The sequence below is a fragment of the Manacus vitellinus genome, unplaced genomic scaffold (assembly GCF_001715985.3).
Source record: "Manacus vitellinus isolate BGI_N305 unplaced genomic scaffold, ASM171598v3 scaffold_15_pilon, whole genome shotgun sequence".
NCBI lineage: Eukaryota > Metazoa > Chordata > Aves > Passeriformes > Pipridae > Manacus > Manacus vitellinus.
This window is the reverse complement of record NW_021939122.1, coordinates 9257012-9277039: the sequence shown is the minus strand read 5'-3', so window position 1 is coordinate 9277039 and position 20028 is coordinate 9257012. Positions and strand designations below refer to the sequence as shown.

The 20028-nt window shown below is 39.1% G+C and overlaps 1 protein-coding gene across 1 annotated transcript in view; it reads left to right on the top strand.

Moving 5' to 3' along the window:
- The first annotated feature begins 830 nt into the window (after positions 1-830).
- BLNK (B cell linker) overlaps positions 831-20028 on the top strand; it is a 66703-nt gene continuing 47505 nt past the window's right edge. The window contains exon 1 of the mRNA XM_029958472.1: positions 831-859. Within this exon, the coding sequence (XP_029814332.1) occupies positions 849-859 (11 nt within the window). The 5' untranslated portion in view covers positions 831-848. The remainder of the gene's footprint in view (positions 860-20028) is intronic.

Below are 20028 nucleotides of genomic sequence, written 5' to 3'. Positions count from 1 at the left end.
GGTTTCTGGACAGAAACCATGCAATCCCACACTCGGTCTGGGTACAACTCAGAGACTTTACTGGAAATTTTGCGCTACAGGAAAATCCATAGATAAAAAAAAGGTTTACTTAGATTAGCTTAAAACTCTGAGTTGAACACAAGCTGCACACTAGCTTGAACATCAAAAGCAGTGCATGGTCTCCTTGATACAGGTCTATAGAGCTACACAAACTTTTGAAATCATTTGGTGAAACTGTTTTCAGTACCTGAACTAGCTTGTGCAGCACTAGAATGGGCACTGTATGTGTCAAGGTGGCACACCACAAATTCTTTTCCTTTTTCATCACCAGCTTTTCACGAGTTGAGAAGTCATGCAGAACTTTAGCACAAGATCAGACGAAACATGGAGTTAATAATATCCCAACCACTGTTAAAGTATCTTCCACTCAGTCATTGTTATACTAATCTGCTGATTTCAGTAAAAGAAACCCAAAGAAATTCTGTGCTGGAGAGACCATATTAAATGGCTTGCTTATCACTTTTTGAATGATTCATTAACCAGCCTAATTTAATCTGCCACATGCCCAGTAAAATTCCAGTTTAACGATGTAGTGTGAGCTACCAGCTTTTTAGAAATGTTACAACAGGCCAGTAACAAAAAGTTAAGCATTAACCAAGATGTGACAAGTAGGTAGCTACAAAACTAAAAACCTGTTTTTTCAGGTCTTTGCTTAGCTCACTCTTAAAAATGTCATGTCATTCACTTCATGGGTTGCTCTTGATTAAAATAACCTTTATTTAAAATATAAAACCTATTTTCTGTCTTTTCAGAATATATCAGACTATGAGCTGAGCCGATTCAAAATAATGCACCAGCCGTAAGTTTCTCATTATTTTCTGCTTCTCCACTGAATGACTGCTAAACTGTTGTACTCTGTCTTTTCTCTGTTAGTAAATTAGGAAAAATGAGAACTGAAACCACCTGCTCACGTGAACAGCATTAACTGATGTGGGTGGAACTTCCTCAGGATTAGGATCCTGGAATGTTTACAAGAGCTGTGGTTCAGATCAGCTGACATGATCTGCTGCTGTGTGATATTCTTCCTCAGAACATATAGGGACAACCTTATATTAGGAAAAGTACAAGTTCAACTTATTCTAGAATACAAAAGCTCTTTGCTTGTATAGTGTATCTTCGGAACTGGTTCATCTGCTGCTTAAGGATCAATTTAAGTGATCAGTTTAACAAAGTGCTATGTTGAAAGTAATTTAAATAGAATTTAAATACAGTACTGAATAAGCAAATACAGATGTAACAGTTGGGAAATGCCTTAACGTTTTTTGTGACAAATTAAGTTCATTTAGAAGGATATCCATAATGTTCAAGCATATTATTTCTCTTGTAGTACTACACAGAAATAATATTAGGGAATTTTCTCTATGAGCCAATGAAACCAAGAAGACTTCAGATTAATACAGAGGATCTTGCTGTTCTTCATGTAATGGTTGTTATTATTCCATGTAGTTTCCCCTCTCACCTGCTAGCTGGGAGAACATTGTATATATTTATAAACTGATTTCTGAATTCCACTCTATTGGTAAGAAACTGGATGAACTTGAAGGGATTTTTACCCATTAAATTCCTATTCCTATTGATAGGAATTTGATGAGCACATAGGTAAATATTATTCTGGGTTTAATTTAATAATTAACTAGATAAGTAAAGAAAATATCAGAGAACATTCTTGCAAAGCAATTAAGTCTAACGGGACATCACTTTGAGAGAAAATGTAGAGAGAATTAATATAAAGTTAACCAAGGATATGTCCTCTGTTTCTGTGATATACATGAATCTGATCTACTACAATATTGAGGCAAACAGAAATCTACTAAACTGAGGCCAAGGGTTCCCCACTGATGAGGGCATTCAAGCTTTGGATTCTCAAACTGTATATCGGAATAACTAAGGTGTTCTGCCATATGAATTCTGTTGTCCAAAGTATTAAAATTCCTTAAATGCACGATGTGGATGTCACATCCCTAGTACCCACTTCCACTCTAAAATCTGTTCTTACATCATTCTACTTGCTATTACAAAAATTGCCTGAGTTTGTAGCACTCAAACAGTTTAACTTGAGAAGGTCTATATTGATCCACCTAAGCCAGATGAACTGGCCTGTTAAAGCCTGTTGATTCAGCAGATAATTCCCAATGGACCAAAACACTAAGGATAGATAAACAGAAAAAGAGTAATTGCAAGACAAGGTAAGACTAAAATCTTGTGTTTCTCCTGGCTGTGGCCAGTGCTTCAGGTCTCTGCCTTAATAAAGTTTCTTCATGGGACTTCATTAGACAGAAGCCAGGTTCTCTGGCATGCCACCAGCAAAAGCTCTTTGCCTTTACTATTCTAGTTCTCGCTAGTGCAACACTTGGCATTCTTATTTTCTGTTAGATTTTGAGTCTACAAGGCTATAAATGCTATAAATGGGAAATAAACACAGTTATTCTGCAAGGACATCTCATCACAGATATACCAGGAGCAGTTAGTAGCCATCCATGGATAAGCTTCCCTGACCTCTGCACCAAATACCTCCACTAATTTAATGCAAGGCTCTTTTCCATCTATTCAGTACTAAACCTGTTCCCTAAGCAGGAAGAGATTATGAGGGCAAAAGAGACAAAATGGCTTACCTGGGAAGAGTTTATCATAGTAATTCTGTTTTGCTACTCTGAAGTAAACTTTTTTTGCACTACACTTTTCATGATGTCTCTTCCCATATTTCATTTTTTCAGTCAGTGTTGGCTTTGACAGGCTAATGACAGCCTGATATAAACTAGTTCCCATCAACACTTAAAGCCACAGGTCTACCTTGATTGCTTCTAAGCAGCTGCTAAATCTTTGTAGTGAACTATCAAGGTGCAGTCTCTACCAGTATTCTATCCTACTCCTGAAATGCAATAATCAAATATTTCTTTCCCCACAATAACAGAAGAGAGGTGCTGCTTTCAAACACAGGACAGCAGCGTTCCGAGTCTCTAGTCCAAACCCTCTCTGGAGCTGGCTGCTGAGGTTGTGCAACGAACTGCTCTCACAATGTTTTCAGCAGTCCTGAAATCATGTTGAAATCTTGAGCTGTGCTTAAAGCCCCTCCTCCTGCAGAAGCACCACTGTATTTTTCACTCCACACAGTAGACTCAGTTGATACACCCAAAACACTGAAAAAGTTCACTTTCAAGAACGCCAGTACAACTTCATTTTCCACGTACTTCCCATCAGAGAAGTTTCAAACATCCCACTGACTACAGTCGTGGGCTCATTTATTCATTGTTAAAATTTATGCCAGGAAGAACATCACACTACATTCAGGAGCATTCTCTTAAGAGAGTGCAGATAACAAAATCAACCTCACACCACAGATATATCAGAATACTGGAACTTAAGCCCAAACATACTGCCAAACATACTGCCTTGCTGTCTTTACTTAATATTTTAATAAGCAGTGCAAATAAGATTGGTATTTACAACTGTATTCAGGAAAAACTGGCACATAAGCTATAACTCAATTAGAAACATCCATAATTCGGAAGCACATCTTCCAAAGAAAGAAATTTAATTACAGCTCCATCACTTCACTGTAGATAGTCCAAGACTTATAGTATCAGATGTTTATGCAGAAGCTGCTTCACAATGCTTTCATCATTACTAAAGTTCCATCTTCCCAGGGACCGTGAAATTAAAAGGCTGCCTTTATAGCTAATGTGATTAGAAATTCATCCCAGATCAAACTCAAAATAAATTTTGCTCTCAGCTCAGGAGCTCTGGGAACTGTTTTCCAAAATCAGGACTGAAATCTTTCATCACAAAATCAGTGCTCTCTATCACATGTGCAAATTCAAAAGCCTGTTCTGGCTGTGTCAGGTTGTTGGGTAAATGAGAAACCTTCGTTTGCAAATCAGGTATGAGGTGTCAAGTCTTGAGTTTACCATTTGTATATAGCAACGTGCAGTTATGGAAGATCCTGGGTAATAAGTGAGCTGTGTTGAGGAACACATAATTACAAGCTCTGTTTAATTGTGGTGTGGGCAGCATTTGATCTCCTTTGCTTGAAATAAACATCTACCAATTTTCACTGCTGTGAAAAAAGCTATTTTACCAGGAATTTATAGTATATGCAGTATAGTCCAATCTTAAACCAAGTAAGGATTTTGTAATTAAGATTCATTTCTAGATTAATTTCTAACATTTGGTTTTCATTTATTCATAATTTTTAATAACTCCAAACTGAAATTGTCCATCCTTGCCTTCCAAGGATAGGCAATGCCTTTCCCTGAGACGTGTGAATAAATTCTCAATTGTGAGAGCTGTTACCTTTGTAATGTTGAGGTGTTCCACTTGAGATGTCTGTGCTTGCATTAATTCAAACTGCAAGAACTAGAAATGTTACACATTAACACCTTTTTTTTTCTCTCCCCTCCACTCTTATTATTTTCTTTTATTCCTTCATTATGAAGGTAAACAATCTAATGTGGAAAATTCACTTTTCAGTTTGTCACAGACATCAGCATTTAAATACAGGGACAAGTTCCTCATACACCAGATGCAAAGGCCTGGATCACCTCTTAGCTCCTTTGTAGCTGGGTCAGAAGTAAGTTCCTATGGCAAAATCTTTTGTAATTATGGTGTCCACTAATCACTAAACCTGGATTTCATAAAAGCTCCAAGCTGAAAAAGCAAAGGTTGTAGATGACTTCTTTCCCAATACTTAGCAAGTAGGGATGTTTTTCTCCCCTCCTTGGTATATACCATAATGGTTTTCTACTACCCTATATCCTTAAAATGCCAGAGCTGACTCAGGCTGAATGTTTCATGTCTAATATGTAGATTTAGTTCCTCGCTTTCCTTAGTTCTTGATGTAGCTTAAATGGCACTGAAAAATGTCCACTTATTCCCAAAACTGTAAAAGGCCAGGGCTGCAAATTCAGAAGACACCTCTTCATACAGTGGGACCTCCCAATAAAAAATGATACTGAAAAGAGACCAAAAGAGATTTTCACTACATAACTCTAGTGTCTACAGGAAGCTTCCTCAGTAGCTATATACATTCCAAAGGAGAATAAAATAGTATCTGAATTTTACTTCAAATCACATTTTTATAAATTATTTACTCATTTTTAGCATAGAAAAGCTATGACAAAAGTCTACCCAGGCATCAAATATCTACAGAGGCAGCCATTTCCTACTGATTAGAATGAATTCTGGATATTCTCCTGTTCACAGGAGGATATAGGGAATATTTTCTCAACAAAGCAACACCACCTTGCCTCCTTTTACAGCAGAAAGGGGGCAACAGACGCTTGCATTGCAGCAGTGTCTCTTCCATTCAGCCATGAGCCATTGAGACTTTTGCAATGACACAGTTACTTGAGAAGGAGGGAAGGAGCATATCGTGTTCCATGTGCTCAGAAGCTCACTTCTGCTCTTGTAACTAGACTATTCCCTGTGTCATCTTGGACCTAATGACAAGTAAAATTAGTGTTTTGAAATAATTTTTGAAGTGTTTTGCCAAAGCTTAGCAATGAAAGAATGGAAAGATCACAGCATTAAAAGCCTTGTGGCACCACCATAAACCACATGTATTTGAACCTGAAGCCACAGTTTAATCATAACACCTTCCCCATCTCAGTTCCCATGTCAAAACAAGTACTTAGCCAGGCAACCACAGACACATTCCAATACTATAAACCTATAACTGGGCATTTTTCCTAGTACTAAGGAAATTCAATTCAATATTCAAACCAAGCTTTCCCATAATTCTGAAAAGTGCCAAAAATTTATGACAGTCTATCTTGGTAAAATATGCCATTAACTATTAAGCACCAACAGCACTTGATATTTTCCATAGATAAATAGTGAATTTATATTTTAGTCATCGGTTTATATTGAAAGTAATGCACAAAGGAAAATGTAAAAGGGAGAAACTGTTTCTGTACACCACATTCTCCTACGACTGTAACCACATAGAAGACCTTTTCAAATGATCTTTCTGAACTGGACAAGGAGACACAAGGTGAAATTACATTAGCGGTGTTCTAGGTGGGAAAAACCCCCAAACCCAACACAGAAGCCATTCAAGCTGTTGATATGTTCAGCTGAAAAGCAATGTACAGCACATTTTATTCAGTCCTGTGCAGTAAGGCTTTTAGATCTGAGTGACTTGCCTCCTGTCAACCCACCATCTGATTATAGGTCACAATTAAGACATCTCAGAGATAGGCAAGTGTCTTACCTGTCTTGCAGCGTCCCTTAAAATTTTAAATGAAAAATGTTTCAAGTGAACACAACTATTTCAGTGGCCTTTCTCACCACACAGTTTCTTCAACTGCAATTGTATAAAGCTACTAAATAAAGTTGACAGGAAATAACTGATTGCAAGCCTATATTTCTTATAAAAATAAAAGTGTAATTTGGCAGAGCCTACAGAGAGAAAACAGACACCAAGAATCGTTGGATTTACACTGGAGATTGTAAATAAAACAGCATTCAGTCTTTGAAAAAGGTACTAGAAATAGTAGCAATACAGTTCTCTCAAAAGTTGAAAATATACAAAAATACACAAAATACACAAGTTTGTATTCTCTGATCAAGTCCTGACATCCAGATTCTTCCTGAGGTCTTACTACTTTTCAAATAGCAACGGTGGCACTTCAAATGTTACAACGCTGAAGTATTACAGGTGTGGTTAAAGTGGGAACTAACTTGGCAATGTTTTAGTTCCTGTGGTTCTGTGGACTAGATTCCTGCCACTGGGCTGAACAGAAAGAATATACAACAAAAGCTTTTCTTTATGCACATACCACTGTTAGACTGAATTATCATTATTGCAATTATGGGTTACAGATATATTGTCAGAGTTGGAGGGTTTTTCCCATTTTCATTAAAATTGCATCCATAAACTCCAATGAAATAAATTAATTTTGTCCTTTCTTACTGAAAACAATCCCATTATCAAACAGATTAAATATCAGTTGATACTATCTGGAGGTCACCAAAGAACTGATAGGGTATGAAGATGCTGGAGATCTTCCCAATACCCTTGATGCTGCAACAAAAACCAGTTTCAAGCTGTCCATCTTCCTTCCTTGGCACATTTTGTCCTCCCTATCCCAGTCAGGAAAACACAGAGAGAGGTACAGAGGTTGCTGTCTTAGCTGGCTTATGTCTGTATATATAACATATAAATCAGTACTACAATTACCTCCAGAGTCTCCTCTTCTTCAGCCCCATGATTTTCCATTACACATCAACATTAGCATGTTCAGGACCATTTCCAAATTAGAAAATTACAGAATTAGTCAACCTTGCCCAATCATTTTTCATGGTACCCTACCATGCTCAGACATCTATGGAATGTCATTTGAGGGGGTGGGGCAGAGGTAACAGTCTAAGAATTTCTTTAATATTGGAAAATAATATGCTCATTTTTATAGATGTTAAGCAAGATACATCACAGATACTTTTTGATAACAGTGTGACAGACTAGTGCTAAATAATACTAGATATCAATTAACCTTTGAAGAGCAAGGGTGGATCAGCCTCTGAGAACAAAGCCTATACTGGTCCAGTTGGAGGGACTGTAACAATCAGCTTCATCTCACTGTGTTTCAGCGAAAGTAGAAACGTTTATCTTTGTAAGTAATCTAGACCAGCATAAATGGCAATAGAATATCAGTCACACAGCACCTCAATTAGAGTACCAAAAATCAAAGAAATGGGTCACCTTTTTAGGACACATATCCAAATGACCTGCTTATGTTTCTACACAAAGCCAGAAGCAGGACCAGAAGTGGAAACTGTTGCCCAAATCACAGACCTGTTCTTCGCTACCATCATATGTCTGGACAGGATTCTTTTCCTCTGCTCTGTCAGTTGATGTTCTTTCCTTTTCTCTATTACATGGCTGTACTCAGACCACAGAGAAGAGGTTGTTGTAGTTTCGATTCACTGGTTTTATTTCCCTTTTAGAAAATCATATTTGGTAGACAGAAAGTGTTGCACCTGGGACTCAAAACCAGAAGAAAATAACTTCTAGCTCATTCAAGCAAGGAAGTGTGAAGGGCTATTAATTAATAATCTCATTTTAGCAGAATTCCACATGTGCCCCAGCTCAAGTACACACCGGGCAAAAAACAGAACAGATGTCTTGGCTCATATTGCTCCAAGTGTCCAAACTGGAGTCCTCTAAGTTTTTGAAAGAAATACAATATTTAATTTACAGTGTGTTATCAAAATATATTTATGCTCTCTGAAAGAGAGACATTTCATTCTTCTTGCTTCTTTCACACTAGCCTCTGTGAAAATGAGTGGAAACACAAACTCCTTTTGCTTTTGTATAAGCATGTGGAGCTTCATTCATTAGTTCATATGTCTGTGCTGTGATGTCAGGTGGTCTATGCAGTATTTCTAAGATAATGAAGAAAAGTATTAAACCAAATCACTTAAACTTTCTTCAATTCAGAAATGAGAAAACAAGTTAAGATACCAAACAATGAAAACTGTGGTGCTTAAAAATGGGGTCGGCTAGACAAGCAAAGTAGAGAAGTTACAAGGTGAGCTGCAAGGAGAAGTTAAGGGACTGTAGCAGGAGGGCCTGATGCAGCTGCAAGCCAGACAGTTGGGGCTGTAGCAACCAGTCACTTGAAACAGCTTCAGGAGAGGCTGCTCAGCACAGCTGGCCTGGCGAAAGACAAAGTGCACTTGGTAGGAATGCCACAGCAGACCTCTGTGCAACAGAATTCAAGACCCAACAGCCTGTAGTACAGCTACAGGTGGCAACCCATAGAATTAATAAATTTGCCAAAAATACATATTTCAAATATTTGCCCCCAAAAAATGCAGAAACTGTGTTCCGCATGCAAATAAATACCTTTTTACTAGCACCTTCCCTATAAAGGCCCTTTCCAAGAGTAACACCAATGTGAGGAATGTAGAAGCACTTTAGCAACAGCACTGACACTGACATGACAGTACTTGTACATAACTACATGCAGATGGGATTAACACTTGTCAACACATGATTCAGGGCATCACAGAGCCTCTCTGGATAGATCACCTGTAACCACCTAAATACAGACAGCATCATAATGCACATATTTATGAGATCATGAGTCACAAGCAACCTTCATGCTCACTTTCTCTCATTTTCAGTGCTTCAGAGCACCTGTACGCTTGCACTGGGTACAGTACAGGAACTGAGCAGCTATCAGGAAGCACAGGAGCTGCTCAGCTGCCAGAAGCAAGAAAGCTGCTTTACTGGACTCTGCACATGACCAGAAGCATCTTGTCTCAAGGTGCAGCTCTGCTACATCGTGTTTCAGAGACTGCTCAGTTGTCACCATTCTGACACTCTGCTCCGCCCCACAGTGTAAACACACTTTGACTTTACAATCCTGATGTTTGTTTATAATTCTTAGAGGTAAAATTCAGACATGCTCTGAATTCAGACATGCTCTGAATTCAGCTGCCACGCTACCAGCAGCTTCCCTGCAGGATGCTACAGTTTAGGACTACTCACACCACATCTCACAGGTTATTTTATCAATCCCTTGGAGGACAGAGAGATGAAAGGACATTCTCCAGAGCAGGTAGCCAGGTCAGTCTCCTTGCCCAAAGCCATCTTGGTCTGGACTGAGACTGCTGCTAAAAATTATAATGGAACAGTATTACCTAATATGTCTCAAAAAGTATTTCATTTTTACTCTTCCACAAGCCATGCCCAATTTTTCAAACCCTGACAATCTCTTTCTGTTCCTAATAGCCAAGAGTTCTTAGAGGAAAAAAGAAGAGATTTTATATATTTTCCAGTTCTTATACTAGCTTTCCTGTTTTCCATTCTCCTCCACCCACTGCCATTGCACATTTTAGGCACTTTCCAATAATATCCTTGGCAAAGCACTAGGTCTCGGTTTCTTCTTCACAATTCTGGTACTTCAGTTTCCCCAGACACCTGCTACCACAGCTTTGCCATTTCTCCTATTTAGTTCCTCACTTCTCAGTTTCGTGGCTTTTTATTATTTTGCAAATCACTCAGAATAGAGACAATAACCTAAAAATATGTTATTACTTCAGTTAATTTACCTTACCATACATTTCATAAGCATAAGCAGATTCTTCTCTAAATCACTGACCTGGCTGATATAATTAATTACCTTTATCAGTATATAACTTCCTCATCTGATTCCTATGGCTCAAGCAATAATATTCTGAAGGAATACACAGGAATATAAGACATATCTGTTGCTTTAATGAATAGATATTACACTTCATGAACACAGAAGAAAAAGAATTCTTTGTATTGCTTGAAATGTCAGCATGAACTACCAGCTTTTGTATTACTGGTACATATCCTTTTATATTACTGGTACAGATAATGTTTGCATATAGTCCACAAATATATAGATTTAAATACATTCTGAAAAAAAAAAATTAAAGTAAATTATTTTGCATCATTACTTTTTCTTTTTAAAGAAATAGAAGTATGATTCACATGTATAGTCTTACAGGTATTCTCTGCTAGATAATCCCTTTCTAGGGATGTATTGAAAATTACAGACAACCCAAAATTTCAACAATTTCAGCTTTTAACCAAAAGCAGTATTAACATGTATGATACACCTCCAACACATTGGTATTCTATTGGTTTTTACCTTAAAAAAAAAAAAAAAGGCAGCTCTAAGAAAACACTGAAAAATAACAAATGTAGCTAATTGCAGATCATAGACCAACGCCCTTACAGATGATGTTTTTATACATCGTACCCGTCATGTACCTTGCTGAGTCCACAGGATGGGACACCAGTTTCTGGGAAAGCCCCACTTCCTGAACGAATTTGACGTGTTGTTCATTCACAACCAATGCACGAAGAACACTTTGAAATGCAGCCCCACAGCACAGCTCCACCAGACACCTGGGCAGGCTTGGAAATCGTTCTAAACCAAGCTCAAAATGTTGCTTCTCTCTTATGGCATTTCTTTCTACTCTGGCATTCTTAAGTATCAGCTTACTTAAGCAATTCTGGGCCAGATCAAAGGTCTGTCTCATGTGACGTTTGTGACATCAGTCTGCATCACACACCTGAGGAAGAAAAGAACAGGCGAGGGGTGGGTGCCTGCAGACACGTGTATGAACAGCACGTCACTCACTGAGCTGGTACAACAACCCAGTGGGAAATGCTGAAACAAATGAAATTACAGTATGAACTTTGAGTCAGGAAAGTGTTGGTGGTATCAGTTCTACCAGGAACGGGAATAATAATTGAAATCTTTTTTAGGAGTTCATGATGCTTTGAGGAGTTTTTTTTCACAAAAGAAGAAATTCAGAATGATGAAAACAGAATGATGAAAGTTAACAGACTTCGAGGAAAGGTTAAGCTTGAAAGAAATCACAATCCTTACAGAAAAGATACCTTGAAAACCAATAATTTCTCCCTGAAAGACTCTATTGTATCACTATTGTCTTCCTATTTGCTAAACATTATGAACATTTTATAGCCAAAGCTATACAAATAATATATACCTTGTCAACAGTTTCAAATTACAAACAGTACACAGCAATCTAGTCTTCGCTCATCTATTTAGTCCTGACTCAACATCATTATGGCAATAACAAACAGGACTGCTTCAAAGCCCAGGCAGATCTCTACAATACAGAGAAAGGTTCAAGTACCAAAGTCCATGCTGCAGCTGTTGGTAAGATCCACTAATGACCAGAAATTAAATATCTTGTACAGCTGTCATTCATGTATATTATTTCTAAACTAGCAGTCAGAAACATTTTTAATCACAAAATATTTTAGATTGTAATTTCCTCAATGCTGAGACCTTTTTGCTCTCTATTAGAATAATATAAAAAGAAAAGTGATAGTTGTTTATAAATAATACAATGCAGCATAATGGATATTCAAGTTTACATATATGTGTTTCTTTACATGTAGACTCCTATGACATTTTTTTTTCTGCTTTCACTTCTGAGTTTATTTTATACTTTAAATCTAAAGGGATGACAACAATAACAACAAAAAAATGTAGAAACAGTTATTCTGAAATCCAGTGTTTGACACTAAATGCAGAATTTTTTCTCCCAATATACTCTGAGGGTAGAAAGATGTAGGCTTATATGACCACAAACTTATGAAGTAACTCTTTTAAATGTTGTACTACAGTAATAAATGTTCCAAACTAGAATATATAAAATTATACTATATATATATATATATAATATATATATATATATATATATATATATGCTGAAGGCATTGTCATATGTGTAACAGCACTATATAATCTTATTTCAAGACATCCTTTTCATTTTTTGTGCAGCCTTTTGTCTGTGTGAGCAATTTTGTCAGCGGGGACACAAAGATATTGAGACCATTTGCTACCTGTGCCTGAATGCTGACCAATGCTTGGTAGGCACACGCTGAAAGGAAGGACACACACCACTGATTCTCCCCTCTGCCCTGTGCAAGTGTCAGCCTCAAAGTCAGGGCCCAGTAACCCAAGCTCCTAAGCACTCCCACAAAGGCCCCCTGGGTAGCCTTCAGGTAAATCCACACCCCAAACAGGAGGATGGACAGAAAAGCAAACTTGTCCAATTTAATCCTGTTGCAACATTAAACAATTAGTGTCTGTAGGACCAAATTTTGTGTTTCTGGATGCACGTGGAACAGATGACAGTAAAACTGAAAAGCAGAAGTGCAGCTTTTTACACAGTCCCCAGAGAAATAAAACACATTTTCTCAGCAGGTGCTAAAATGTGTTTGCTCAGAGGACACTTCATGAGAAAATCCTACTAAATTTACTGTTTTCACATCTTTGCCTACCCTGCAGTACATACCTACATGTATGACCTGTTTCCTCCAGTGAGCCTAATGACAAACCCAAATCCCATTCAATTAAATTTAGTGTTGCATTTTCAAATGCATCTCCTACTACTATTACTGTACAAACAACTTTGAAAATGCCATTTAGTATACAAAGTGATAAAGGATAAAAGTTTTAAGATTTCTAGGGCAGTTGATAGAAGTCTTCTAAAATCAACACTATGACATTGAGCCACTTGACCCACAGTGAGGAGACTACAACTTCTGAAAAATCAGTATTATTTAAAAATACTTGGGACAGAAACGTACCCTCCTCTCATTTGTTAAGACACAACTAAATGCCCATATGTAACTTTCCCTGTACAAATAGTGTTCTCTAGTTTAAAACAGCTTATATGAATCCTGGAAAAGGAAAAAATCCATTGAAATAGATTAGTTGGAAAAAATGGTGATGCATTACTTTAAACAAGAAGCAGTACTGTTTCACCTGTTTGTAGCAAGCAGTAAGTAGCAAATACAGAGAATATCATGAGAAATGGTGTTCCATAAACTCATGGTTTCCAAAAACCAGCTATAGGACACTGAATAGCAAGTTAAGTAAGCAGTGTATCAACGAAAATAGACATTGAGGGGGAAAAGAACTATGTCTAAATTGACATCGTTTTAAACAATGGAGTTTGAGTGCTTTTCTGGCCTGGTATAAAGTACCACAAATTTGCATTCAGATCCATATGATCAAGCACAAACCCTCACAGGCAGCATGTGACAGTCTACTGCTAACCCTGTTTCCCCTACACTCTTCACTGCTACAGCTTATTGCTGGCACATCTTCCTATGAATATTCCAAAAGCAGAAGAAATCAAACACATACAAAATACTCTCAAATAGCAGATTCTTTCAGGAAAAAGTTCAGCCTGCTACATGACTACAGATTCCAGTTCAGATTCAGGAGGTTTGAATTTGGGCTGTTTTCTGATTCAGATGTAGATGGTACCAGTTTGGGCTATTTTCACTAAACCTCTACAGCCTTGAAAAACAGAACTGTGGCAATCATTTCCTGACTTTCATGTGAAGGTAGACTGATCAAGCCAAATTCCTGCTACTGAACAGTTACATTTACATTCACATTACACTGCTTCCATGGTTGAAACTCTCCCTTTAGTGCTATTCCAGTAGTTGTACAAAATCAGAGCTCAAGCAGTAGATGCATATTTTAAATAGAGACTTCTACATATAAATAAATACTCTCTTTGAAGCAATTATCAGTCAGAGAAAGATTAAAGACAGCATGTAGATATAGGCAGGGTGAAGCACCTCTGAGCTAGGTGAAATACTATCACCTCAAGACAGTAAAATCAGACGGATATTCTGAAGTGAATTTTCAATCATTTTACATATTGCTCAGGAAAGCTTACACTGTTGCTCTATTGTCAGGATTTCCTGAAGGAAAAGTCACACAAAAGCTCACAAAGCTGTCTTTTAAAGAGCAAAATGTGCAACATCTTGTGATTCCCCACATTCCCCAAAAGAAGGAAAGTCAAAATCAAAACCACACTACTACTTGGCAAGACAGGTAGTACATGAAATTCTCTTGACGAACTCTTTCCTATAAAGAACAGTTGTATCCTTGACTCCTGAGTACTTCTAAGAAAAAAGTTTGGCCCAATCACCTCTATTAATGTTGGAGACAAAACTTTGTTAACAGAAAATGGGTTAAGAAATGCTTTTTCTAACATGACTGAGAGAAAAACTACATCTTACATGGTCATGTGATGAATAAAATTGAAACCCGGTTATCAACCAATTTCTTACTTCAAAACAGATTTCTCATCTGTTTTATATGCATTGAAGGCACTAGACTGTACCTATGAGCATTAATATAATTTGTAAAAAAGAGCTTCCTCTTGAAATAGTCATGCATAGTTCATTGAGATCCTTTGATGCAGCACTGTCTCCTCAAAGCATTAAAAATAAAAATAAACATTAAAGAGATTTACTGTAAATTGATGTTTTAAACTAATCTATTTGCAGTTCTTTTTATTTTCCTCCTCATTGCTAAATGTTTATGCTATATGACACAGTTTGTGATTCTCTGTGTTTTATTACAAGTGTGTGAAATCCCAGAAGTTCAGAAATGGCAACTGAGAGCCAAGGCTGTACCTACACCCTGTCTTGCACTTCTCACACTCTTTCCTGCAGCTTGATTGTCCATCTCTCCTGTGCACCACAGCCCCTACCTGGGGCACATTCCTAGGGTTTCTTGCCATGCAGAGGAGGCTATGGGTAGATGCTGTGGCATCACTAACCCTCACCCCACCATGCAGTCAGGATGCAGCTTTGGCCTCCAACCCAGATCAGGAACTCAAACAGGCTGTAGGTTTCCTACACTAAACAGTCAATCTGTAATCCACATTAAGACAATGGCATGAATGGTCTCCATAAAAACTTATGAATCTAAAAGGAACTTATACACAGCTGATATATTATATTTAATATTAGTAGCTTCAGCAGGAACACCTGACAAACCCAAAATCATCATATAAAGCATGTACTAGAAGGTATTCAACTAGAGAGCATTAATTTCAGTGGAAATAAGAAAAGACAGTCATCAAAGGAGTCAGAGAGAAACCTCTGGGCCAGAAAAAACACCAGTCTTGTCAGTAATAGCAGTCAAACTCTGGATTTTGCCTACTTGTTTCTCTACAATTGGCTCTATATGAAGATGCTTGTTCTGATCCAGGGACACCGCTTACCAAGAACTAAAATGCTTCAGACAAGTCATCTGATCCCTTGTTTCTGTGCTAAAGGAGTTTTCTACCTATCCAGAAATTCAAAGTCAAACCAAAAATTATCTTAACAATAGGATATAGAGAACTGGAGCCCTGAGTAAACAGGAAATACCTGGCAATTCACAGCAAATTTTGATCAAATGAAGGTGGGATACTCACAGTCTAGGACAGAGTTTGTTTCACTGAGTCTGGTTTTGACCATGCCTCAATGACCTCAACAGCTCTTAAATAGAACCCAGAACACGCTGACAGAGGTAGTATGTGGAAGGAATGAGCCAGCGGAAAATAAACATCAAAAAATAACAGAGGGGTTAAAAAATAGGTTTTGTTTCTGAATATGCCAGATAAAGAAGTTACTTTTAAAAATCTTTTTTATTTATAAGCATAAATGGAGAGTTACACAGTCATATTGGGAGAGGATCAGAGAGACAAACCCAGACTAAGCCACAACACATGCAGCGATGAGGAAATCATGTTGCAACAGCCAGTGACATTTAGAAAGCCTTTTCCAAAATTACAAAGGCATTTTGAGCATCAAAAATTTAGAATAGAAATGGATGCATGTTCTGTAAACCATCCTGCCAAGTGAATTTACTGGCAAACTCTGCACTACCTGTGTTAGGTAATAGTGCCAGGAATTCATCCTCTATCTTTTGTAGCCATATACAGGAAAATAAAGCTAGTGGCTATCTACATAATCACAAAAGTGGCATTGTGTGTAGATGTGAGTTCATAAAACATCAGATACAAAAACACCATTTAGGTGGAGGTCTTCGATGATGTTGTTCCAGAGGACCAGTACTGTGGGAACAGCTCTGCAAAACACTTCAAGATTGTTCTGAGACACCACTATGCCCCAAACTCCTGGGCCTTGTCCTTCAGCTGGGAAGTGCAGGTTGGCACAGGCTTCCAGGCCATGTCTCAGCAGGCAGCAGCACAATTCCCATTGGGCCCAGATGCACCAGGGAGCACAGTGGTGACACAGGCATCCCCCAAAACAAATGCCCATCTACCTAAAACTGCCCTTGTGGCTGGGAAGGAGGGTTTCATGCTAACCATCACTATGGTCAAGATGCCACCCACGTGGTAAAACAAATCTCAGTTCCTCTTTGTCTTTATCCAATGAGCATATTATGTCAGAGGGACAGTTGCCGGAGTTACAATTTACAACTACAAAAATAGCATGACATTATGTTTGCTGCAAGGCTCAAACTTGCCACCGCCTCCAGGCACTCCCAGGGTGTCCTGAAGAGGAAGGCAGGGTGTTTCCTGCAGTGGGGGTTAGTCAGGCCCTGGCCACTCCTCCAGCCTGGGCCCCCAGAGACACCCTTTTTGGGTGATGAGTAATGTCGGAGGAATGGAGAAACTCCTGCTGCTCACTCACCCTGCCTGTGGTGCAGGTCGGCAGGGCCACCTTCACCAGCTGCACACTGCGGTGTCTTCCTGTCCATACGGGCTGTACAGAAGCCCACTTGACCATAGACAGGATGAGTCCAAAAATGGGCCAGGAGTTCAGACTCTGAAAACACCTGCAGGGCAAAAAGAAGAGGTCTAGGGCTGTTTGGAGGGACTTGGCCTTGTTCTTCTTTATTGAAGGTTTTTCTCTAGTAGTTTTCCTATCTTGTTGCACCCAACCAAGCTTTCTCAGCACCAGGACAGATGGCCACACAGGCTGACTTGCAGGCAGGCCAGAAAGAGCTAAGCAGGCTGTAAGCATTCTCTGGTGAGGCTGTGCTGTTTAGATCCAGACATTTTTGATGCACGTACACACTTAAAATGAGGAAGAGGAGGAATTTCACTGTAACAAGAAAGGCTTTGTTTGACATTTGGGGTAGGGTGGCTTCCTTCTCCTAATTTCAGGACTTCATCTGCACTTGACTCTCCCAGGAACAGTATATTCCAAGGTGGCCAGGAAAATCCACTCTCTCAGATGCCTCAGGTTTAAGACAAATGTGAGATACTGGGTCCTAGATGTACTTTTTTGAGGAGGACTAGGAAATAGTCTAAAGTTGAGCCAGGGGAGGTTTAGATTAGCTATTAGGAGAAATTTCTTCACTGAAAGGGTGGTCAGACATTGGAATAGGCTTCTCAGAGAAATGATGGAATCACCATCCCTGGGAGGGTTCAAAAGGCTGGTGGATGTAGCACTTGGGAATTTGGTTTGGTGGAACACAGTGGTTCTAGGTTAATGGTTCGACTCAATCTTAGAGGTCTTTTCCAGTCTCAATGTTTCTCACTGTGTCTTCGTAGGAGTGGGGAAGTAAAGGAAGTAAGATATGCCCCATGTGAGTATTCAGTGTGCCAGGGCTCTGAGGACAAAAATTTACCTCCTTCCCTTGTACTGCTTTCCAGACATGTAAAAACAAACCCCGGTGGAACAGTAAGAAAGGGTTTGGGCTTTTTTTGGCTACAAACTCCTTGTAGGTCCTAAAGTGAAGCACAGCTTCATCTAGGGTCGTGCATGTGGATGGAAGAATGGAAGAAGCAAACAGGCTGAGGTATGACCAGTGGACAGGTCCCATAGCAGGTGCCACAAAATCTCATGAACAACTCCTGTGCAATGAAGACTTCGTTAGGAGTAACTTCTTGGCAGCAGTACCAGTGCAAGCAGTCACTCACCCTATTCTTCTAGCCCTGTGCTGCACCCTCACAAACATCTGTGCACAAAACCAAATCAAGGAACTGGTGCAGTTAAAAACCCTTTTTCTGTGACTTTTTGCTGGATTGTTTGTAGTGGACTCCTTCCCCAGTCCATGTCACCACACAGTTACACAAACCCAGGGGCCAGCAGATCACAGGGGTTAGAAATCCTGTGTGAGTCACACTGTCACCAAGCCCTGAGCTCACGGGACTCAGGGACTGCCCTGACCACAAGGCATCCGCAGTAGCCCCTTCCCAGGAGCAGTGAGGTGACAGAGCTGTGAGGACAGGCGTGAAAGCCTCTGCACTGGACACTGCAGAGCATTAAAACTAGACCTGTAACTTCTGTTGAGTCAGGAAGAAACAAGGCGAAACCAGCCCGGCAGTGCAAATGACAGGCTGCCACCAAAGATGTCAAAGGGAAATAGCCTGGGATTTCTGCAACAGCCAGGCAAGAGGCAGTCGTTGTGCAAGAGAAATCACTGCATGAGCCTACTGAGCAAATCTTTTATTCTGGTATGTGTTCAGATAAGTGGGAATATTATATAAGCAAAAGGGAAAGTGACAGAGAAATTTATTAATATCCACCTCTTCATATTGTCAGAGCATTAATTTTAGCTAATTCAAAATTAATTGAATTTTCAAAATAACTTTTAGGGAGTAAAATTACAAAGTTGTCCAGTTCATAACTACATATAATGCAAGGTGGAATTCCAAAGTTTTGTGTATTGAATGACATTCAGCATTATTATATTATTCCCTAAAGCCCATAAACTTTATAAGATACCCCAAAAAGGGCAATTTGTACACTGTGGGTCCACCCTAGAAAAACACTGTATTCAAATATCAAGTGATTTCCCTGCTGAAAGCTCAGAGACCAAAAACATCAGCCATGCCAAGATCAGAGTGCTACTGTTATCAAAGACACAAATCTCATGGCAGGCTATTTCCCCAGAATCATCTGCACTAACCAGGAAAGTTTATTTTGCTGCTATGGTTTTGCAAGAAAAAAAAATGCAGTCAGTACAATCTGGGGAGGAGAATTCCACATGAAAACTTAGCCCAAGTGGCAATGAGAATCTCCCCAAGAAATAACTCTGTGTGTCCTCAAAAACATGTTGTACTTATCAAACATATTAACATGATGCAGGTGTATGTACCTTTTTTAAAAAAGAACTAGCAGGTTTCCAACCTAGAGCAGCCTTAGTTTATAAACTAAGCCGTGGACGGGCCAAGGATACAGAAGGGGAGCAACAAGAACCATCCTCCAAAGGCACAGATTTCAAATTAATCAGCCCTCTGGGATAAAGGTAGAATGAGAATAAGTGCTTACATTGCCCCTCAGAAGCAACCAGCTGCCTGCAAAGGTCATCTTGAAAGAGGAAAAAATGGTTGAGCTCAAAACTAAGCAACAAATCTCAGAGATATCAGAACCATAAAACACAGTCAGCTGCCTGCATTTTGGGTGGGAATAGCCTTGCCCTGTGTCCCTGGAAGGATCACGGTTTCCTCCTGTCTTAGTTTAAGAAACAGGGTGAAATTTTTTTTTCTTTAGTTACATTCAAAAGAGCGGGGATCAGCTGATGGTTTTCTTTAGCTTTTGCTGGAGAACCTCTGGGAAAGTTTCCACGGCAGCATGTTCCCACCTGGTACACCTTCACCACAAGTGTGGAGGAGCGGGAAGCTGAGGCAAACCAAGCGCCCGCATCGCTCCCCGCAGCCAGCGAAGTTACCTGGGGC